We start from the raw sequence: 19280 nt of genomic DNA, 5'->3' as shown, positions 1-19280 counted from the left end.
GGCATGATTACTCCTCAGAGCTGTGGCCACCTTGCCTTCTGGGGTGGCCCTGGGCCTCTGCCCTGCACCTGCAGTGGGGTGTGGACAGTCTGCAGGACAGTGGGGTCCCCAGCTGGGGTCTGGTGATGCTCAGACAGGATCACTCTGAATCCTGTCGACAGCTCCAGAGGAGCAGTGTAACCCCATTCCAGATGGGGCTACACAGCTAGGCAGTGGCTGGATTTTCCAAAGCACAGGCCCAGTGCCCCTGTCTCAGCCCTTCCCTGTGTCATCACAAAAGACCGTCAGTAGAGTGTCGGCCCTACAATGTCCACTTTTATCCAGATATGCAGCCTGCCCACCTGGCCCTCCAAGCAGCCTCTGTCCAGAGAGATGAGCCCTCCTCACAAGCCTCCTCCCGCTCCCACCCCCATCCCCGGAGGCCAGAGAGCCCAGCATGGGGGCCAGTGGGACTGAAGTCACACACAAACACTGCCCTGAGTGGGCCACGGGTGGGCGGCAGAGGCCAGTCTGAGCATTCTGTTCACGCCCTGCCCTCCGCCCCCTGCTCCTAGACCATGAACTTCCAGGTGACAGGCCTGGGCCTGGACAAAATGAAGCTGGACAGTCCCCAGTCCTTCCTGGACCAGGAGGAGGTAGAGGAGGCCGAGGATGGGCAGCTGCTGGAGCCCGAGGCTTGGCGAACCTATGTGGAGCGCCGCAACACTCTGCAAGAGTTCCTGACCTCAGACCTGAGCCCCCACTTGCTCAAGCGCCACCACGCCCGCATGGAGCTCCTGAAGAAGTGCTCCTACTACATTGAGATCCTCCCCAAGCACCTGGCTCTGGGCGACCAGAACCCACTGGTGCTGCCCACCACCATGTTCCAGCTCATTGACCCATGGAAGTTCCAGCGCATGAAGAAGGTGGGCGCCGCCCAGACCAAGATCCAGCTCCTGCTGCTTGGGGACCTGCTGGAGCAGCTGGACCATGGCCGCTCCGAGCTGGATGCCCTGCTCGAGTCGCCAGACCCTCGGCCCTTCCTGGCAGGCTGGGGGCTTGTGGAGCAGCGTCTGGCGGACCTGTCGGCTGTCATGGACAGCTTCCTGGCCATGATGGTGCCGGGGCGCCTACACGTCAAGCACCGCCTAGTGTCTGACATTGGCGCCACCAAGATTCCCCACATCCGGCTCATGCTGAGCACCAAGATGCCCGTCATGTTTGACCGCAAGGAGTCGGTGGCCCACCAGGACTGGGTCAGCCTGCGCTGGTTTGTCACCATCCAGCAGGCTGTGCCAGAGCAGTTTGAGCTGCGCTACAAGCTGCTGGACCCACGGACACAGCAGGAGTGCATGCAGTGTGGCATTATCCCCGTGGCCGCCTGCGCCTTTGACATCCGAAACCTGTTGCCCAACCGTGCCTACAAATTCACTGTCAAGAGGGCGGAGAGCTACACGCTGGTGTATGAGCCCTGGAGGGACAGCCTCACCCTGCACACCCGACCAGGGACCCCTGAAGGGCCCACCCCCAGTAGGCTGGGCAAGCTGGGCCCATCCCTGATCGCACCTTCTGAGAGATGATTTTCTAGTATTTATCCACTAATAAAGAGGAGTATAAATACACATACACAATTAAAGAAACAGACTTACTTACGTTTTAGAGGTGGTGGCAGCCACATGAGTCTTTCTTCCTGACTCAGCACAGCCCACCCATGAGTCCTGCCCCCTCCAGCTCCTGCTCTCTTTTCCGGCGGGGAGCCCCAGGCTGGCCTTTGCAGGACACTGACCCCTGTAACAAGAACCCTCAGCTTGCCTGGCACATGGCTGCCACCATCAGCGGTGAGAACGGCTCCAAGGCTCTGGCACCTCCGCCCCAGCCCCTCCCATGTGCCCCCAGCTCCTTCCTATCACAGTGAGCAGCCATGTGACCTGGGAACAGGCTCTGGCCACCTTTCTTGCCTCCTAGGCTGGGGTTTCCCAAGGTGGGTGGATACCCCCAAGTCCTGCCCAAACCTCATTGGAGGCAGTCATGGCCCCATTACTATCTCACCTGTCAAGGCCGGGGGCCCAACAGGAGCACATTTTATTTTGTTTTTAATGAAAAGTATTGTATTCTCCCCAAAAGAAGCTGAAGTTCATCTGCAGCCCCATCCTTAGGTGGATGAGGATCCTAACAAGGGAGACTGGCAGGGTACCCTGCCCAGATCCAGGCCAGTGGGCAACTGAGAGAGTCTGCCCTTGCCTGCCAGTGGTCAGCTCGGCCAGCAGCTTGCTTGCTGCCTGTGCACATACCCACTTCGGGAAGGTGAGGAGGATGCTGGCGGCTACCTGCTCTGGCAACTTGGCCCTGCTCAGGTCCAGGAGGGACGGCATCGTGTACCCTGGCTATGGCTGAAGAAGACTGTTCACAGCAAAAGGCCCAGAGCCGCCCCCAGTACATGGCCAACCAGCCTTCTGTCGCCCACCGTTCACACCAGAGCAGCCACTAGGACTTCAGGCCTCTGGAAGGATATGGTGTAGCCAGGGCAAGGGGGTCAGAAACAGAGCCCCTGCCCCACTGAAAAGCAGTTTGGTGAGAGAGGGGACCTCAGCTGGGTAAGAGGGCCCAGCACCACCCTCCCTTCCCAGGTATGGACAGTGTCTTCTGCAGGGTTGGGGTGTCTTCACCTAGGGCTCCCCTCCCAGATCTCTCCAGGCGCCTGCTTGCTGCCGCGTGCCAGCCAAGGGTTCAGCTAGACTGTCACGTGGTCTGTGGCATCATGTGGCTATGTCAGGGGGAGGGGAACTCCCTCCTGGGTGCCCTGCAGATGGAGTCACCCCAAGGCTTCCAGGGATCCAGAGCAGTGGAGGGTGGGGTATGGGGATGAGAAGCCCAGAGGGTAGAGGAGCAGGGGCCAGCCAGGGGACCAGAGATGGGGGTTTATGCTGGTCATACTGATCCAGAGCCCAGCACACTGGGGTGAGAGCTCGCTAAGGGAGCAATGCATGGGTTCTGAGTCCTGGCACAACTGGGGGCCTTCCAGGGTCCATGCCTCCTTCCCATGGCCCCTCCTAGCACCTTCCTCATGGTGCCAGTGCAGGTGCCAGGTTGTAAGTGATCCACAGCACCCTCCCAGTGCAACCCTGGAGGTAACGGCACAGGTCTGTGCCTGCCCCGCCCCTCGTGCCTGTGGCTTTCTGCCTCACCAGCTTCTCTCTCCTCTAGATCCGTTCACTGCCCTGAACTCACAACCCCAGGCTTCAAACTGAGCCTGGGTGGAAGCGCAGCCCTCACCATGGTGAGGCCTACTGTCCACTCTCTGCCCATGACCCTGTCTCACACCACCTCTGCAAGCAGTTGCCTGACTGCGGAACTGCGGTCCTCGGGGATGCAATGCCTCTTCCTACTGGAAGCCCTCCCTGATTCCAGGCTGAGGAGGGCTTGGCTCCATGCCTCAGTGATCTGGAGGGGCTGCAGCCCCAATTGACCGAGCCCTACCACGCCAGGCTTGATGCCCGTGGACCCTGTCAGATGGGCTGTGCCTCAATCCAGCTGCACATCCCTCCTGACCATGCAGACTGGAGACCAAAGCCCCTGCACACCGTCTGCTGAGACTGGGGTTCCAGTTGGGGCCTCATGGCCAGAGCCCATGTCCTTCCTGGACACACAGGGAGGCTCACTCCTGAGACCAGAGGTTCATGTCCACACTCCTGGCCTCTGGGCCTCGAATCTCTGCCTGCAACTTGCCTGCCACCTACCAGGGGAGGTCCACTCCTGGCCACGTGGCTCAATAGGTGTCCGCAGGACCTACAGCGTTAGGAGGGGATTGGTCTCTGACAGAACGTTTCCCGTGTGGTGGATGCTGGGCTGCTGGGGAGATGTTCCTGTCTAAAGAACATGTAGAGCACTGGACACAGCCTCTGCCAGCATCAGGAGAGGTGCTGGGTGGATGACAGGGGTCCCAGGATGACCACCCCTGCACCTGCAGTCAACTCGTCTTAAAAGGGCGCCAAGACACAGAAAGGGCAACCTTCCCAACTGAGGGTCCTCGGACAGATAAACAAAGTCCCTGACTCACCCTCTCAAAAATTAACTCAAGAGGATCATCTCAATGTCAAAGCTAAACTATATTTTCTACAAAACACATGAAATCTTCACAGCCTTGGGGTAGGCAAATGTTTCTTTAAGAACATGAAAAGCCCTAAAAAAGTCAATAAACTGGATTTCATAAATATCCAAAATGCCTGCTCTTCAACAGATGTCAGTGAAAATAAAGAAAAGGCAAGGTGTTGACTGAAAGAAAGTATTCGAAGTACACAAATCTGAGGAATTGTAGTTTCTTAATCTTAAAATTCAGTAACTTGGGACCTCTCTGGCAGCCCAGTGGTTGACTCCGTGCTTCCCCTGCAGTGGGCACTGACTTTGCCCCTGGTTGGGGAATTGAGATCCACTATCAGTCTGGAACTGTAAAGAAAGAAGCCGTAGGCGCCCTGAGTCAGGGTCCTCACCTGGTCCCGGTGCTGGGTGCAGGAGCCCCTGCTGGAAATCCATCCACTCACAGCCCTTCATCAGAAGACAGAGACACAGGTTATGAAAAATGTTTTTTATTTGAAATCAAAGTACCAAGCAGATACTTGCAAAACACCGTACAAAGTAGAACTCAGAGGTGTCCCTTGCCCAGGCTGCCTCCGAGCCCCCCAGATCCAATTCTGCCTCCTAGAGCCCGAGCCTGGGACAGGCCCCGCATGCCTGGTTGGGGGAAGGGTGGGGCGCTGACAGCGAGATGGCCCGATCCCCACACCGGGCTGAGGGTTCCTGGAGGACAGTGGGCCCCTTCCCCCACCTGGAGCTAGGCCCCCAGGCACCGTGTCTGGAAGCAGGCGTCACGGTTCTGTCTATATGGCTCTGAAACGAACTTTCCACCCAGTGCTCCGTGACCGGCAGGCAGAGGCAGCTTTCCAGGGCGTAGCAGGTCTGAATGCTCAAGGTTCCAAGCACAAGATGCCCAGTTTCACTAGCAACATGTTCTGATATGATCTGAGCTGGACGCAGGACTGGCTGGGGTGTCCCGTCCACAGGCTCAACTGTGTGTATCAGAGATGCGCCTGGAAGAGGAGCGTCTAACAAGGAAGTGACACCGTGCTGAAACCAGCACGCCCGAAACGGCAGCCGACCAGACATGACAGAAACAAAACAGCCTCAGTGAGGGCGCTGAGGTGGGTCAAGGGGACCTGACGGACGGACGGACGGATGGACGGAGCCCAGTTCCCTTCAAAGTGCGAGGCAGGCAGAGGCTTCTCTCTGGGTCTCCGCAGGTGTCAGATGGACAGGAGGCCCAGGGTGGCCGTGGTATCCCCCACTGCAGTGGCTCAAGGCCTGCAGAGCAGCCCCTCCCTGGTCTTTCCAAGTCCAAGACCAGAAAAGCAGAGGGCCGGCCAGCCCACAGGCACCCTCCCCACGAGCACCTGGGTGCCACCTCACCCATGCTGGTCCCAGACGCCTTGCGGCACCAGTGTCAGCCAGTGGAGCGCAGCCCACCTCTAGGGGGGCCCCACTAGCATGGAGCTGAGTCCGGAGTTGAACACCAGACCATGAGCCCCAACCCGAGGTGTGTCCCCACTGGACATGGAGTGACCCCTCTACAGGCCCTGGTCGTTCTCTCTGTGTTCTCCCCAGGAAAAGCCACAGGGCACACCCGCCTCTTGCCCCCAGGGCTGTCCCAACTGTCCCTGTGTACAAGACACTCTTGAACCCAGAGCAGATCAGGGACCCCAGGCACTCTGCCTCGTTTAGGTTGAAAACACGATAAACCTGACTCTTTGTTGGAGCCTACTAAGGGGTTCACTTAGGAACACCCACAGAGCATGTGCAACGGCCCCTGAGCATCTGCGGGCAGGGGTGGGAGGCGTTCTGGCCTGTGCTGCTTGGGCCCCTGGGTCCCTCTGGCCAGGCAGGTGTCCCAGGGCCTGAACCCTGACCCCCGGGTGCCCTGGAGGCCCCTGAGCCACGTGCAGGCCTGAAGCACCACTGATGCTTATGCCAGAGATGGGAGAGCAGAGTGCTGGCCACACTAAACCTACAGAAAACTGTGGGAAGAAACCAAATCCATAGGATCCATGGGTTTCCACACTTGGGGACAGTTCCCAAGACACGTGTTAGTAACGGGCTCCCCAGCTACGGGCCGAGGCCCTGCCCCTGCCCTGCCTCTGCCGCCAGCTGCACTGGGCCCCTGGCCCCCAACCTGGCTCCTCACCAAGGCCCCACGTGTAAACAGTATTAATAAGCAACAGATGGAAAAATATATTTCCCAAGAAAACAGGGGAGGAGGCTCAGAGCTCAGAGCCCCACATCCCAGGCTGCTGCCACATCCCTCGCCTCTCCTCTCTTCTCCGTCTGTTTTGGCGTTTCCTCTCTTTGGTTCAGCAGCCCCACGTGGCCCACGGGCACCGGCGCTGTGCCCCCACAGCCTGAGGAGAGGTGGCCAGCCCAGTGCCCACGTGGGGCCTCACCTTCCATTGGCTGCTACTTGTGCTCATGGCCTTCCGCCATGGCAGCCACCTCGATGGTGGCCGTGTGCTCCTCAGGTCCCGGGGCAGCCACGGCACTCTCGACAGTCCCCGTGGGCACCGTCACGATGGTGCTGCCCCCGGGCGATACCTGGGCCACGTTCTGCAGGGTGGGGCCCAGGCCGGGCAGGGTGAGCAGCTGCAGTGGGCTCACCACCTTGACCACAGTGCTGCCGTCCTGCATGGCGGCTGTGCTCAGGACCGTGAGGCTGGACGCGTCCGGGTGGATTTCCACCGTGTTGGGGAAGGTGGTGCCAGAGGAAGCCAGCACCGTGTAGCCGCCTAGCAGTGGCGAGGCGGGGGAGCTGGCCGGAGCGACCTGGGGCGCAGCCTTGCCCAGCACGGGGGAGGGCAGGGTGGACACCACTTTGCCCAGCGGCACACTGGTAAGCTGGGAGACGGGCACGCCGGGGGTCAGGGCGATCTGGGCAGATTGGGCTAGCACCTGTGAGGCGATGGCGGCTGGCCCAGATGTGGCCCTTGCGAGCCGCGGTCGCTTCACAGGGGGCGGCAGGGAGACCGGAGTGAGAGTCATGAGCACGTTGCTGAGGTGTTGTGACTTGTGCTTGAGCTCCTTGGCCCGCCGGCGGTGCTCGTCACACTGCTGCTCCAGGGCTGCGGGGCAGGCACAGGGCATCAGACCACCCGCCACCAGACAAGGACCTGCACTGGCCTGGGGCCTGACCTTGCACGCGCGTGGGGACGCTGTCTGCAGGGCCTTCTCTGCAGGGGACTCGCTACTCTGAGGAAGCAGCAGAGAGCAGCTGGCTCGAGCTGCCTGACTGGGTCAGCCTTCCCTGTTCTGTCACATGCTCTGCTCACGCTAACGTTTGCAGGCAAACTGCCTGGTTACAGAACCAGCCTGCCTCACATACACCCACAGGCACCTCCCAGGAAGGCGCCACCTCACAGGTGGGTGGGGAGGGTGAATTGGTGAATTGCGGGGAGGTCTAGCTGGGGCTGTCCCAGTGTCACGCACCCCATGCCTGCCTCCGCACACCCAAGCACCTGTGGGCACAGCTGAGGCCAGTGTACCTGCCAGGTCGCGGGCATACTGCTCCCGAGAACGATCCATCTGACACTTGTGGCTGGCCAGCACCTTCTTCACCAGGTCCAGCATGCCGAAGTTTTGGACGATGTTATTGAGGAGGACGGCATCTACACGGGCAGGGCAGGCAAACAATGAGAATGGGCCGGCCCATAGCAGGTCTGGGGCACTCCATGCCACCTGCTGAGGTGTGGGACCAGGTGCAGCAGGTCCTGATCCTAGGGCCTGGCTTCCTCCCAGCACCAAGGAGGGATCCAGAGGGAGCAAGCTAACTGCCCACCCCGCCGATGCTGCTGGGCCAGCTCGGAGCTGGAAGAAGCAGGCTACACTCACCGGCATCCTGAGGCCACCCCCACCACGCCGAACCAGAAGAGGCCTTGGGGCCCATGGACCAGGGCAAACGGACGGCTCACCTCGGAGCTGCAGGGGCGGGTCCTGCACCCGCTGCTGTAGGCCCCTCATGGTCTCCACCAGCTCTTGGTGGAACTCCTGTATGACCTCGTCCAGCAGGCCTGCGTCCTTCAGCCCCCGCCAGAAGGCGAACGTATCATCTGAGATGGAAGGAGGGGCTCAGAGATGGGGAGTCCTGCACAGACAGCCCCTCTGGTTCTATCACAGGGAGGAGTAAAGAACTGCCAGGAGGACACAGCTCTGGGGGAGCCGTCTGAGTGTCCCCCGCCCAACCACAAGTGGGAGTCCAGTGGGTCAGCCCTGTGCATCCACCAAGACAATGCCCGGCAGCCCACAAGTCCCCCGGGCAAAGCCAGCAGCAGGTGGGAGCCCCACCCCGCAGCGAGAAGCCCAGGGAGGCCCGCACCTCCAACGGCTGTGGTCCAGTCCCCTGGGTCCTCACAGGTCTCGATGGTGATAGTCGCAGGAGCCCCATTCACTGCAACCAAGATGAGCCTGGTGAGCCTTGCTGGCAATAGGCCAGCACTCCACCCACCAGAGTACCCCCCTCATACCCCCTGTTTTCAAAAAATTAATTAATGTGTATAAGCACAACAGAGGATCCACACATTACACACCCACTGCTAAATATGGACAAAGAAGGAGCTAGAAAACGTCTCCTCAGAGCTGTCCCCAAGTCCTCAATACTCTGCTGTCTCTGCTTCATGCCTGCCGGCCAGGGGCCACAGGCCAGCCTTCCCGCCTGGCCTGTTCTCAGCAGCCCCTCAAGTCTCTGTCTCATTGACACTATCGTCTGTCTCAACAGCTACCACGTTTCCTTCTTGTAAATCAGAAGAGGTGGAACTTTGAGAGGTGTAAGCCACCCAGGCTGGTTCACCTCTGTCTCCAGTATCTTCAGAGTCCTGGACACGGTATGGATCTGGCCATTTGGGGCTTAGGAACAAGACCAGCATCCTAACTTCTGGGTGAGTTTTCTGACCTCATGCCAGCCTTTTCCACATCCAACAAAGACATCGGCTGGGGAATGTCAGATGTTTGAAATAGCTTTTTCATAGTCTGGACTGACACAGAACCTTTAACTACACAATAGGTGACTCTGGTGGTCTGAGGACTCTGAATGAAGAAACCACCACGGAGGTAAGTTTAAGTAAAGCGACAGACTGTCCAAACCATCTAGAGACAACGGAATTCTCAGAGCTGAACCCCAAACCCCATGTGGCCTTTACCGGGCATGGCACTGACTGGAGACTCAGTGTTCAGAGGCTTCTTGGAGACCAGCCACTGCGGCTGCCTTTTACAAGGCAGAGAAGTGCTGTCCCAGGGCCAGGCCACCACCCAATAACTGCAAACAGTGACCACTGGATGAGGAAAGAGTTGACAAGGGCCAGCCCCAACTGCTGGCAGCCTGCACGTTCCTGGATCTCCCAGAGGACTCCCCAACTGAGCCGGCTGCCAGTATGGGCAGGTAGGGTGCAGCGACTTATTCAGGGTGAACTCTAGGAGCTCTCTTTGCCCCCGAGCCTCCCCTCCAGCTTCCCAAGTACAGGACAAGGCCCCTCGACCAACCACTGTCTGGTCAGCCGTGAGGACAGTCCCTGGCCACATGGCAGCAGGCCCAGAGTGACCAGTGGAGGAACAGCTGAGGGGCAATCCAATTCCCATCTTGGGAAAGGTGGCACCACCAAGTCATCAGTGGGCAACATGAACAGGGAAACTGGGACCTGATTTCATTCCAACTTGTTTTAAAAAGAATCTCTGTGCTCAAACATCTGGAAATAATCCCAGGGAACACGAAGGCCTTCTACCAGTTAAACACATCAGCTTATCTACTATAAACACATCAGCAACTCAAGTGGCAGGGAGCACACACAAGCCCAGACCAGTGCTGAGGGGAGAGGCTCCAGGGCAAGGGCAGAGGATGTTCCCCAAACGGGCAAAGCTGGAGGTGGGCACTGGACACTGGCCCTGTTAATCTTCATGCTCTTCTCCACCTATGAATCATTGTATTTTATAATAAGAATGGCTTAAGAAAATAAAGTCCTTCAGTCTTCCCTGTGGGTAGAACAACAATGCAGCTAGATTTCCTCGGTGAGGAAGGAGGAGGTGGGCGCAAACCACTGGGGCCCAGAAGGGACAGCCAAGTTGACTGGAGGCCCCATGCAAGCAACCAGCAGTGGAGGGAGCCCAACACGTGGTACCTACCGTCAGCGGTGGCTGGCGTGAGCGGGATGTACTCAGTGGGAGTGGGGCTGCCCAGGGATGCGCGCGCCCCAGAGAGGTCAATCTTGGTGCTGCGGCAGGTGTTGGAGCAGACCCTGTCATGCTGGTAGAAGTCCAGCTCCCCGGAGTCCATGATCTTCCTGCACGGAAGAGGACGGACGTCACACAGGGTGACAAGGCTGCGGAGGCTCAGGGCTTGCCTGTGCTCCACCCCAGCACCATTCTCTCAGCAGCATGGGGATGCCTGTGTGTGGCTCTGTCCATGAGGAGTACGACCACAGCGGCTGGTACCCAGAGGGAGGCAGCTATCCCGGAGACTTCAGTCAGCACTGAGGGCTGGCCCTCTTTGAGAGAGTGGCCACAGTACTCCCTGATGGAGGGCCCCTCGACAGTCCTGTGTAGGCCCCACTCCCTCCACCCCACCCTAACCCTGCCCCATCCACCTAAGCATGATGCCGTTCATTCGGATGGCTCGCTTCCAGTCCTTCAGGGTGGACTTGCCGGCCAGGTGCACAAACTCCTTGGGGCTGATGACATGTTCATCGTACTGTGGACAGAAGAGCAGAGCAGGGTCAAGATGGAGCCTCCCCGATGCCCTCTCTCTTGTCTGACCCTCTGTCCAGGGCCAGCCTAGGAAAGAGGATGGATGGCAGGGCAGCCACTGTGGAGGCACATTCAGGATTTAGCCACTGGCAATCTTGACTGAGGTGGGAGGAAGAACCACCCAGGTGAGCCACGCCTGATCCTTGAGCTGCAAGGCCTGAGTGAGGTGCTGGCCCTATCCTGCTCCAGTGGATGGTCAGGTGCTGCCCCTAGCAGGGAGGGAGCTGGGTGCTTGGTGATCTCCTCAACCACATACCCAGTGCCTGGGACCCAGGGAGCCCACCCCACTCTGAAACACAGGGCGCTCTCTCCCTCCGGACAGCAAGCAGCGAACTTTCCTGTACATAACTTATTCCACAAATAACATTCACATACAGCCGATCAAGTAACAAGAGACACAGTCACAGGGTCAGCTGTGAATACCCCTTCAGCCCACCTGGCCCAGCCCTAACAGCACCCTTCATGGAACAAAAGCACATGCCCGATTCAAGTCAGGGAACTGCCCTCCCTCCTTGCGCGTCTGCTAGTTTCACCCAAATGTGGCCTGAGAAGGTGAAGTATCCGACTCAGTCTTGTAGAACAAGCATGCCCTGAAACCAAAGAACCAACACACAACTGCATTTACTTAGCGCACAAGCAGGGGGGATGGATGTGTCACAGCAGCATCAGAGGCAGAAACAAAAGCTCCAACGTGGCCTGGACACATGGCTGGACCTGACCAGGGTGCTGGATGCCCCGGGGCCTCCCCTCCCCAGGGCCTCCCCTCCCAGGGCAGCTGCCCTGAGGGGCCCTGCAGTCTGTGTCGGGTCGGGCCCAGGTTACCCTGCCACGGGAGCAAAACTGCCTCAGCTCACGTACAAGCCACACCTGCTCTGTCACGCTCCACAAAGTGTACATACTCTACAAATTGAAGGCTCGCAAACACCCTGTTTCAAGCAAGGCTACTGGTGCTGTTTTTCAATAGCAGTTGCTCAATTCAGGTCTCTGTGTCACATTCTGGTAATTCTCCTAATATTCCAAACTTTTTTATTAGTTACAGTGATCTGTGATCAGTGATCTTCAGTGCTACTACCACGACTCTGAGAGCTCGGATGATGGTTACCATTTTTAGCAATAAAGCTAAAGACATGAACATTGGTTTTAGACATAATGTTATGACACCACTAACAGAGCATGATTCAGTGTAAATATACTTTTTATATGTGCAGGGAAAACAAAAAATGTGTGTGACTCTCTATTGCAAGGTGGCCTTCTCCAAGGCTGCCTGCGACCAGCCTGGGAAGCCCTCTTGATGGAAGCAACTGTCCTGATTTCCTGAGCCTAAACACTGTCCCTCCAAGCCAGGAAGCCATTCTATCCCTTGCCTTGGTTGGTTGGGAGCTGCCTCTGAGCCCAGGAAGGCAGGGATAGTCAGCACCCTCTCTGGCCAGTCCCCAGGCACAGGAAGTCCATGGTGGACCCAAAGTGCCCCCCAACTATGTGATGCCTTTTCTGACCCTGCCCCCACCTGACATTGTAGCACCACCTGATGGCCTGCCTCTCCCTTACATCCTGCCACCCCTTTCTGTCCCGCCTCCCTCTGAGGAACCAGGTTCTCCTCTACTGGTGGGGCAGGTGTGCTCCACACTCAGGGTGGGCTAACTGGTCCCACTCCCACCTGTTTGACTGTACTGACTGTCCTGTCTCTCCTCTCCCTAACCTAGAGGAGCATCTCAGATTGACCATGCCTTCCTGACCTCAACATTCGTGAAGCATGCAGGTCTGTGTTTCTGCAGACAAAGAAAGCGTCCCTCAGTTTGTGTCTGTCTGATATCTTCCTGAGCGGAACCAGGTTGTGCGTTTGTGTCAGGAAATGCCACAGAACCCCTGCCCATTCCATCAGGAGGCTGTGGCAGAGACTGGCCCAACACTGACACCCAAACATCACCACTCATTTAGCAGGTGATCTGCAGGCTTCACCCTCTGTAAGCAGCACCTTAGTGATGGAGGTACTTGGAGACCAGCTTCCCCTGACTAGATGCAACACCTTCTCACGGCACTCTGGCTCCGGCACCCCATCTATGTTTGCTAGTTGGCCTAAGAGTTTTAGCTCTTTCTTGTTCAATGTAAATAAATGACATGAAATATACTGCAACAAATATGGGCAGATAGATTCTTATTTTTACTTGAATTATAATCCATGACCATCATTCATTATTTTGATGCTAAAATGTCCCAGAGCCAGTGGAGGGTCCTTTGCCCTGGCACCTAGTGTAGATTTTAAAATGTGAAATTTTGAATGTATTTGTTCAGTTTGGGATGTATTAAGTTTCTTAAACTGCGGGTGGCTTTCTTTCCTGGGTTATGAAAGTTCTCAGACCCTCTCTCCTCTCAGAAGTCACATAGATAGGTTAGACTTTCCTGTGCTTCCATTTTCCCTTGAGACATTTCGCTAGGTAGTTGTCTCGATAACTTCTTCTGTCTTCTAGTTCACTAATTATCTCTTCAACTGTGTCTCAGTTCAGTTCAGTTCAGTCGCTCAGTCGTGTCCGACTCTTTGCGACCCCATGAATCGCAGCATGCCAGGCCTCCCTGTCCATCACCAGCTGCCGGAGTTCACTCAAGACTCACGTCCATCGAGTCAGTGATGCCATCCAACCATCTCATCCTCTGTCGTCCACTTCTCCTCCTGCCCCCAATCCCTCCCAACATCAGAGTCTTTTCCAATGAGTCAACTCTTCGCATGAGGTGGCCAAAGTACTGGAGTTTCAGCTTCAGCATCATTCCTTCCAAAGAAATCCCAGGGCTGATCTCCTTCAGAATGGACTGGTTGGATCTCCTTGCAGTCCAAGGGACTCTCAAGAGTCTTCTCCAACACCACAGTTCAAAAGCATCAATTCTTTGGCGCTCAGCCTTCTTCACAGTTCAACTCTCACATCCATACATGACCACAGGAAAAATCATAGCCTTGACTAGACGGACCTTAGTCGGCAAAGTAATGTCTCTGCTTTTGAATATGCTATCTAGGTTGGTCATAACTTTTCTTCCAAGGAGTAAGCATCTTTTAATTTCATGGCTGCAGTCACCATCTGCAGTGATTTTGGAGCCCAAAAAAATAAAGTCTGACATTGTTTCCACTGTTTCCCCATCTATTTCCCATGAAGTGATGGGACCAGATGCCATGATCTTCATTTTCTGAATGTTGAGCTTTAAGCCAACTTTTTCACTCTCCTCTTTCACTTTCATCAAGAGGCTTTTTAGTTCCTCTTCACTTTCTGCCATAAGGGTGGTGTTATCTGCATATCTGAGGTGATTGATATTTCTCCCGGCAATCTTGATTCCAGCTTGTGTTTCTTCCAGCCCAGCGTTTCTCATGATGTACTCTGCATATAAGTTAAATAAGCAGGGTGACAATATACAGCCTTGATGTACTCCTTTTCCTATATGAAACTAGTCTGTTGTTCCATGTCCAGTTCTAACTGTTGCTTCCTGACCTGCATACACGCTACTGGAGATCAGTGGAGAAATAACTCCAGAAAGAATGAAGGGATGGAGCCAAAGCAAAAACAATACCCAGTTGTGGATGTGACTGGTGATAGAAGCAAGGTCCGATGCTATAAAGAGCAATATTGTATAGGAACCTGGAATGTCAGGTCCATGAATCAAGGCAAATTGGCAGTGGTCAAACAAGAGATGGCAAGAGTGAACGGCTACATTCTAGGAATCAGCGAACTAAAATGGACTGGAATGGGTGAATTTAACTCAGATGACCATTATATCTACTACTGCGGGCAGGAATCCCTCAGAAGAAATGGAGTAGCCATCATGGTCAACAAAAGAGTCCGAAATGCAGTACTTGGATGCAATCTCAAAAACAACAGAATGATCTCTGTTTGTTTCCAAGGCAAACCATTCAATATCACAGTAATCCAAGTTTATGCCCCAACCAGTAATGTTGAAGAAGCTGAACGGTTCTATGAAGACCTACAAGACCTTTTAAACTAACACCCAAAAAAGATGTCCTTTTCAACTGTGTCTAATCAGCTGTAAATCCACCCACTTAGTGTTCGATTTTAATTGTTTTTCATTTCTAGTTTTTTTCATATCTGCTTATGGTTTATTCACGTTTGAGTCTCTTTTTTATTTCTTGAAGTAACTAAACATAATTATTTTCTATTTTGTGTCTCAGAATTCCAACCTGTAGCATTTGTGGGCCTTACTTTGCTGTGATTTCTGTGTGCACTCACTCAGGTGCTTTGTTTCCTTGTGTGCTCAGGGTTATGTTCTGCATTACTGTGAGCTGCTCCTTTTTTTGGAACTTTGTCTACCAAAGTTACTTGAAACCTGAGATAAAGGTGAGTTCTTTGAAAAAGGATTTCTCATTTGTTTTTGTCAGATTCCTGGGGGAGCTCTGAGCCAGGAACCATTCGACAACTAAACTCTTAGCTAAAGGTATTCACACTGTACAGGCCACATGTGACTCCTCAGGAGGGTCCCTACTCCACCTAGTGCTGATGTGGGAGGGGCGTTTTCCTTGTCCTAGAGGTAGGGGGGCTGGGAGGATGTGATCAGCATGTTTTCTAACCCTCAAAATTGAAGGTGGAGACCTCTGGAAGTAGCAGCATCACAGGGACAATCCCTACCCCAACAACACACCCCAACTGGGAGCCCTGAGCTTTGGCTCCTCATCTCCAGACCACAAGGCTGAGAAACCAGTGTCAGGCAAAAGTTAGCTGCCCTCTACAATCCACCTTTACTCAGGCCCCGGGCCTACTTCCTCCTCTTTTGCCAGCTTAAGGAGGCATCTTCTAGATGCCTTAAGTGGCATTTTTAGCTCTTTCAGCACAAGGTGAGTGGGTACCTAAGCTACCATGCTGCAGGAAAAGCAGACCTCTCTCCTGTCCACCTTACCTATGAGTGCTAATGAGTCTCTCCAAAGCAGCTCCCTTGTTTAACTGCCCAACAGAGTCACTCCAGGAACGGAACTCACTGCCCTGAGGCTTTCTCATGCCCTGGTGATAGCCTGTTTGTCCCTGAAGCCTCCTTGTCCTCTGTTCTCCCAAACATGGGATTTCTGCCTCCTGAACGCCCCACCAAGGTCACACCCCTGCCACTGGGGTCTCCTTTTGTCTGCTTCGTAGCTGCAGCCCTGGGAGCCCCTCCCTGAAACCTGGCTGCATGGGAACTCTCACCTGCACACACTTCACATTGATGCCGGGGCACACAAACTTCCTCCAGATCAGGTTGGCCCTGCTGTCCCCGCAGGTGATGGGGTAAACGATCTCTGCCTCCAGGCTCTCCTCCTCTTCAGCCATCTTCACTTCTCACCAGGTGTGTTGACAGGGAAAGGGGCAACACAGAAAATCAGTTACAACTTCTCCAAAGCATTTCCTGCAAAAGTACAAGGTTAACTACCTTGAAAGAGAAATCAGAATCCAGGAGAGACTGAAACAAGACAAAGGTGGGCAGAGGGCATTTCTCCTCAGCCCAAAGTAAAGACCAACTGATGGAAATAAAACTTCACCCAAACACTTACAGAGAAACCTATTTGTAATATTTGGAAGAGCTGTGAGGCCTTTAATGTTAGGCTACAGAAAAAGGCCAAAGGCGGTAAGAGTCTGCATTGCTGATCACAGACAGCTACACTAACCAGGACTGCAAACCGAGCTCTCCCTGCTAGCCACAGGCCAGCACCACACCAGGGGACCCTGGAGCCAGGGCCTCCGTGACGCCTCAGGCCCACCTCTGGAGAGACGCCCCAGGAGGGCCTCGGGAACCTTTGCTCCCTTACTCAAGGGAGGACAGTCCCCTCAGGCAAAACCACTTCTGGAGCGGCCTGCGGGCGCCACTGCCAGAAGGCAGGCTCCCTACCTAACACGGCCTCTTTGAGTTGCGAGGATGCCGTGAACGCGGCTGCAGCAGCCGCCGCGGCATTTTCCGTCTCCATGTTGTCCTCCGTCAGGTCACCGCTGGGGAAAAAAGGGAAGGAGATAGAGGGGACATCAGCACCTCTGCAACAGCCAGCCCCTTGCTCCACTACCATTTCTGCCTCGCTTTCCAGTCTAGCCAGAGGTCATGGCACCGCTGACCCCACACGTCTCTCCTTACTTCACCTAGAAAACCTGGTTCCCAACTGGCCTGACCCTTAAGAGGAGAAGTTACCGAGCATTTGGGGACACGAAGCCTCGGCAGCGGGAGAAGAGACACAGCCCTCAGCTCACCTGAGCCTCTCCGCCACCGCCCCCCCAAGCCTATCCTCACCCGTGCGGGGCAAGGTTGGTGGTGACCAGCACAGTCTTCACCTCTTCCACACCACTGCCATCCGCCACTGTGTCAGGCGTCGTCACCACCACCACCTCCTCCATGTGGACACTCACATCGGGGGTGGCCATGGCTCAGCGGACAGGAGACGCCAGGGCCCCGGGCCTGCAGGGCAACAGAGCAGGGACAGGGTCTGCATGGGGACCTTGCTACCTTCTGATGGTGGAGTGAGCACAGGGCGGAAGCCCTGGCAGAACTGTGGAGCTGCACCAGGCCCAAAAGCCCCACGGTTACACTTGGGCGCTGGGGAGGAGCCAGGATGCAGGTGGATGCCTCTGGAGGCGGGTCCTGTCGGAATCCAGGGCTTCGCACAGAAGGCCCTTGGGAACCCCCTGTCTCTGGTCTGGGAGACCCTCCCTGGTGTTACTTTGTCTTTGCCTCTGCCCTCCAGTGAGCCTCAGCCCTCTAATTTCTGTGATGGTCGCGGTCAGGCAGGCACTGAAAACTCCGGGGGCCTGGAGGCAACTCACTGCTCCACTGCTCTCTACCCTCTGATGCTTGGCTCAGGGCAGGCCAGGTACTGAGGTGTCACAGAATAGGGGAAGAAAGGCAGCTCTGGGGGGTGGAGTGTGCAAGAGACTGCGGAGAGTGGAGAGGTGGAGAGGGCCTGACCCCAGCCATGTGTGAAGGCTCCGGTCACTCCTCACCTGTCTGTGTGCAGACCTGGCCCGAAATGGTCAGCCAAAGCTTTCGAGGACTGACCTCGAGGGTCACCCACTGCCCAGGTATCAGACCAGCCTCGGACGGCACCTGAGGGACAGTGGCCCCGGCACAGGCTGAAGGCTTAGCTGACCCAAGACAGCGTCTGCCCACAGGAGGGGCTCAGACCTGCAGCGCAGGTCTGCTTCTTGCTAGAACAAAATGCTCCATTCTCCGCAGGATCTCACAATACTCAAAGGATCCAGACGACGATCCAGAATTATCTACCAAAGAAGCAGGAAAGTCTGACCAAAATTAGGGCAAAAATAATACGAAAACGCCCAGTCTGAGGTGACCACTGGAACCCCCAGTGGCCTGAGCTGCGAGCACTCCTACTCCATGAGTGGAGCCTGCTGTCCTGACCGGGTCAGCACAGGAACCAAGGTCACAGCCAAGTGGAAATTTGAAAATAAAAAAATATAATAACAAATAGAAACCCACCTTGTGGGCTCAATATCAGAATGGAAGTGAGAGAGGAAAGAGACACAGCAATGAAAATATAGAGCAGTACAAAAGATCTAATGTGAACAACAGAAAGAAGATGGAAAACAAAATGAACGGAGCTTCTGGGAACGCAAAACAAAAGAAGGTGGCCATCTGTATCACCAGAGTCCCAGAGGAAAGAAGACTGTGCCGAGCTGAAAAACAACTCGGAAGAAATAACAGCTGAACACTTCCCAAGGGTAGTGAAAAATATAAACTTACACACTCAAGAAGTCCAACAAACTTAAAGCAGAATAAACTCAAAGAAATCTATGCCGAGCGCATAATCAAATTGCTGAAAACGGATGACAAAGTAAGAATGTTACAAAAACAGCAGATAAAAAGGTACGTATTTCCCAGATGAGAACAGCAACCTGAAGGCCTTCGGGACTCTCCCCAGAACCACAGAACCAGAGGCAGGGACTTCCTTAACATGCTGAAAGGAAAGAGCCTCAGGCCCGCATTCTGTGGCAGGCAGAGGATCCTTCAGAAACGAAGGCACAATAGAGACACTTTCAGATTAAGGAAACTTAAGACAACTGGCCACAAGCAGATCTGCTCTAAAAGCAGTGTTAACAGGGTCCTTCAGACAGACGGAGATCACAGCAGAGGGAGGCCTGAAGCTTCAGGAATGGAGGAAGGCAACCCGTGTGGTAAATATCTGGTAAAACTCAATAAACAGTTTTCCCCTTCAGTTCTTTTTACTTATGTATTTAGCTGTGTCAGGTCTCAGCTGTGGCATGCACGATCTTTCATTGCCACGCACAGACTCTCTAGTTGTAGCATGCAGGTTTAGTTGCCCAGAGGCAGCTGGGATCTTAGTTCCCCAACCAGGGACTGAATCTGTTGCTTGCATTGCAAGATGGATTCTTAACTACTAGACCACCAGGGGAGTCCCCAAAATTAAGTCTTAGTTTAAAAATATAAAACACAACACCAAAAGTGACCCCAATGTAAACTACAGACTCTGCTTGATGATGAGTCACCTGGGC

The 19280-nt window shown here is 55.1% G+C and overlaps 2 protein-coding genes across 2 annotated transcripts; one reads left to right on the top strand and one right to left on the bottom strand.

The window, feature by feature from the left end:
- The first annotated feature begins 557 nt into the window (after positions 1-557).
- FNDC11 (fibronectin type III domain containing 11) lies at positions 558-1559 on the top strand. The gene has a single exon (XM_068986742.1). It carries the CDS (start codon positions 558-560, stop codon positions 1557-1559), a length of 1002 nt encoding a protein of 333 aa, XP_068842843.1.
- A 3085-nt stretch (positions 1560-4644) lies between these two features.
- GMEB2 (glucocorticoid modulatory element binding protein 2) lies at positions 4645-17177 on the bottom strand. The gene is made up of 9 exons (XM_068987221.1): positions 17047-17177; positions 16657-16754; positions 15978-16105; positions 10647-10750; positions 10186-10343; positions 8390-8461; positions 7986-8123; positions 7560-7682; positions 4645-7139 (listed from the first exon to the last, which is right to left on the bottom strand). The coding sequence occupies exons 1-9, from the start codon at positions 17175-17177 to the stop codon at positions 6481-6483; spliced, it is 1611 nt and encodes a 536-aa protein (XP_068843322.1). The 3' UTR covers positions 4645-6480.
- Positions 17178-19280: the final 2103 nt, after the last annotated feature.

Source organism: Capricornis sumatraensis, chromosome 15 (genome assembly GCF_032405125.1).
Source record: "Capricornis sumatraensis isolate serow.1 chromosome 15, serow.2, whole genome shotgun sequence".
Lineage (NCBI taxonomy): Eukaryota > Metazoa > Chordata > Mammalia > Artiodactyla > Bovidae > Capricornis > Capricornis sumatraensis.
The sequence above is the reverse complement of the archived record's forward strand: the minus strand, read 5'-3'. Positions and strand labels throughout refer to the sequence as shown.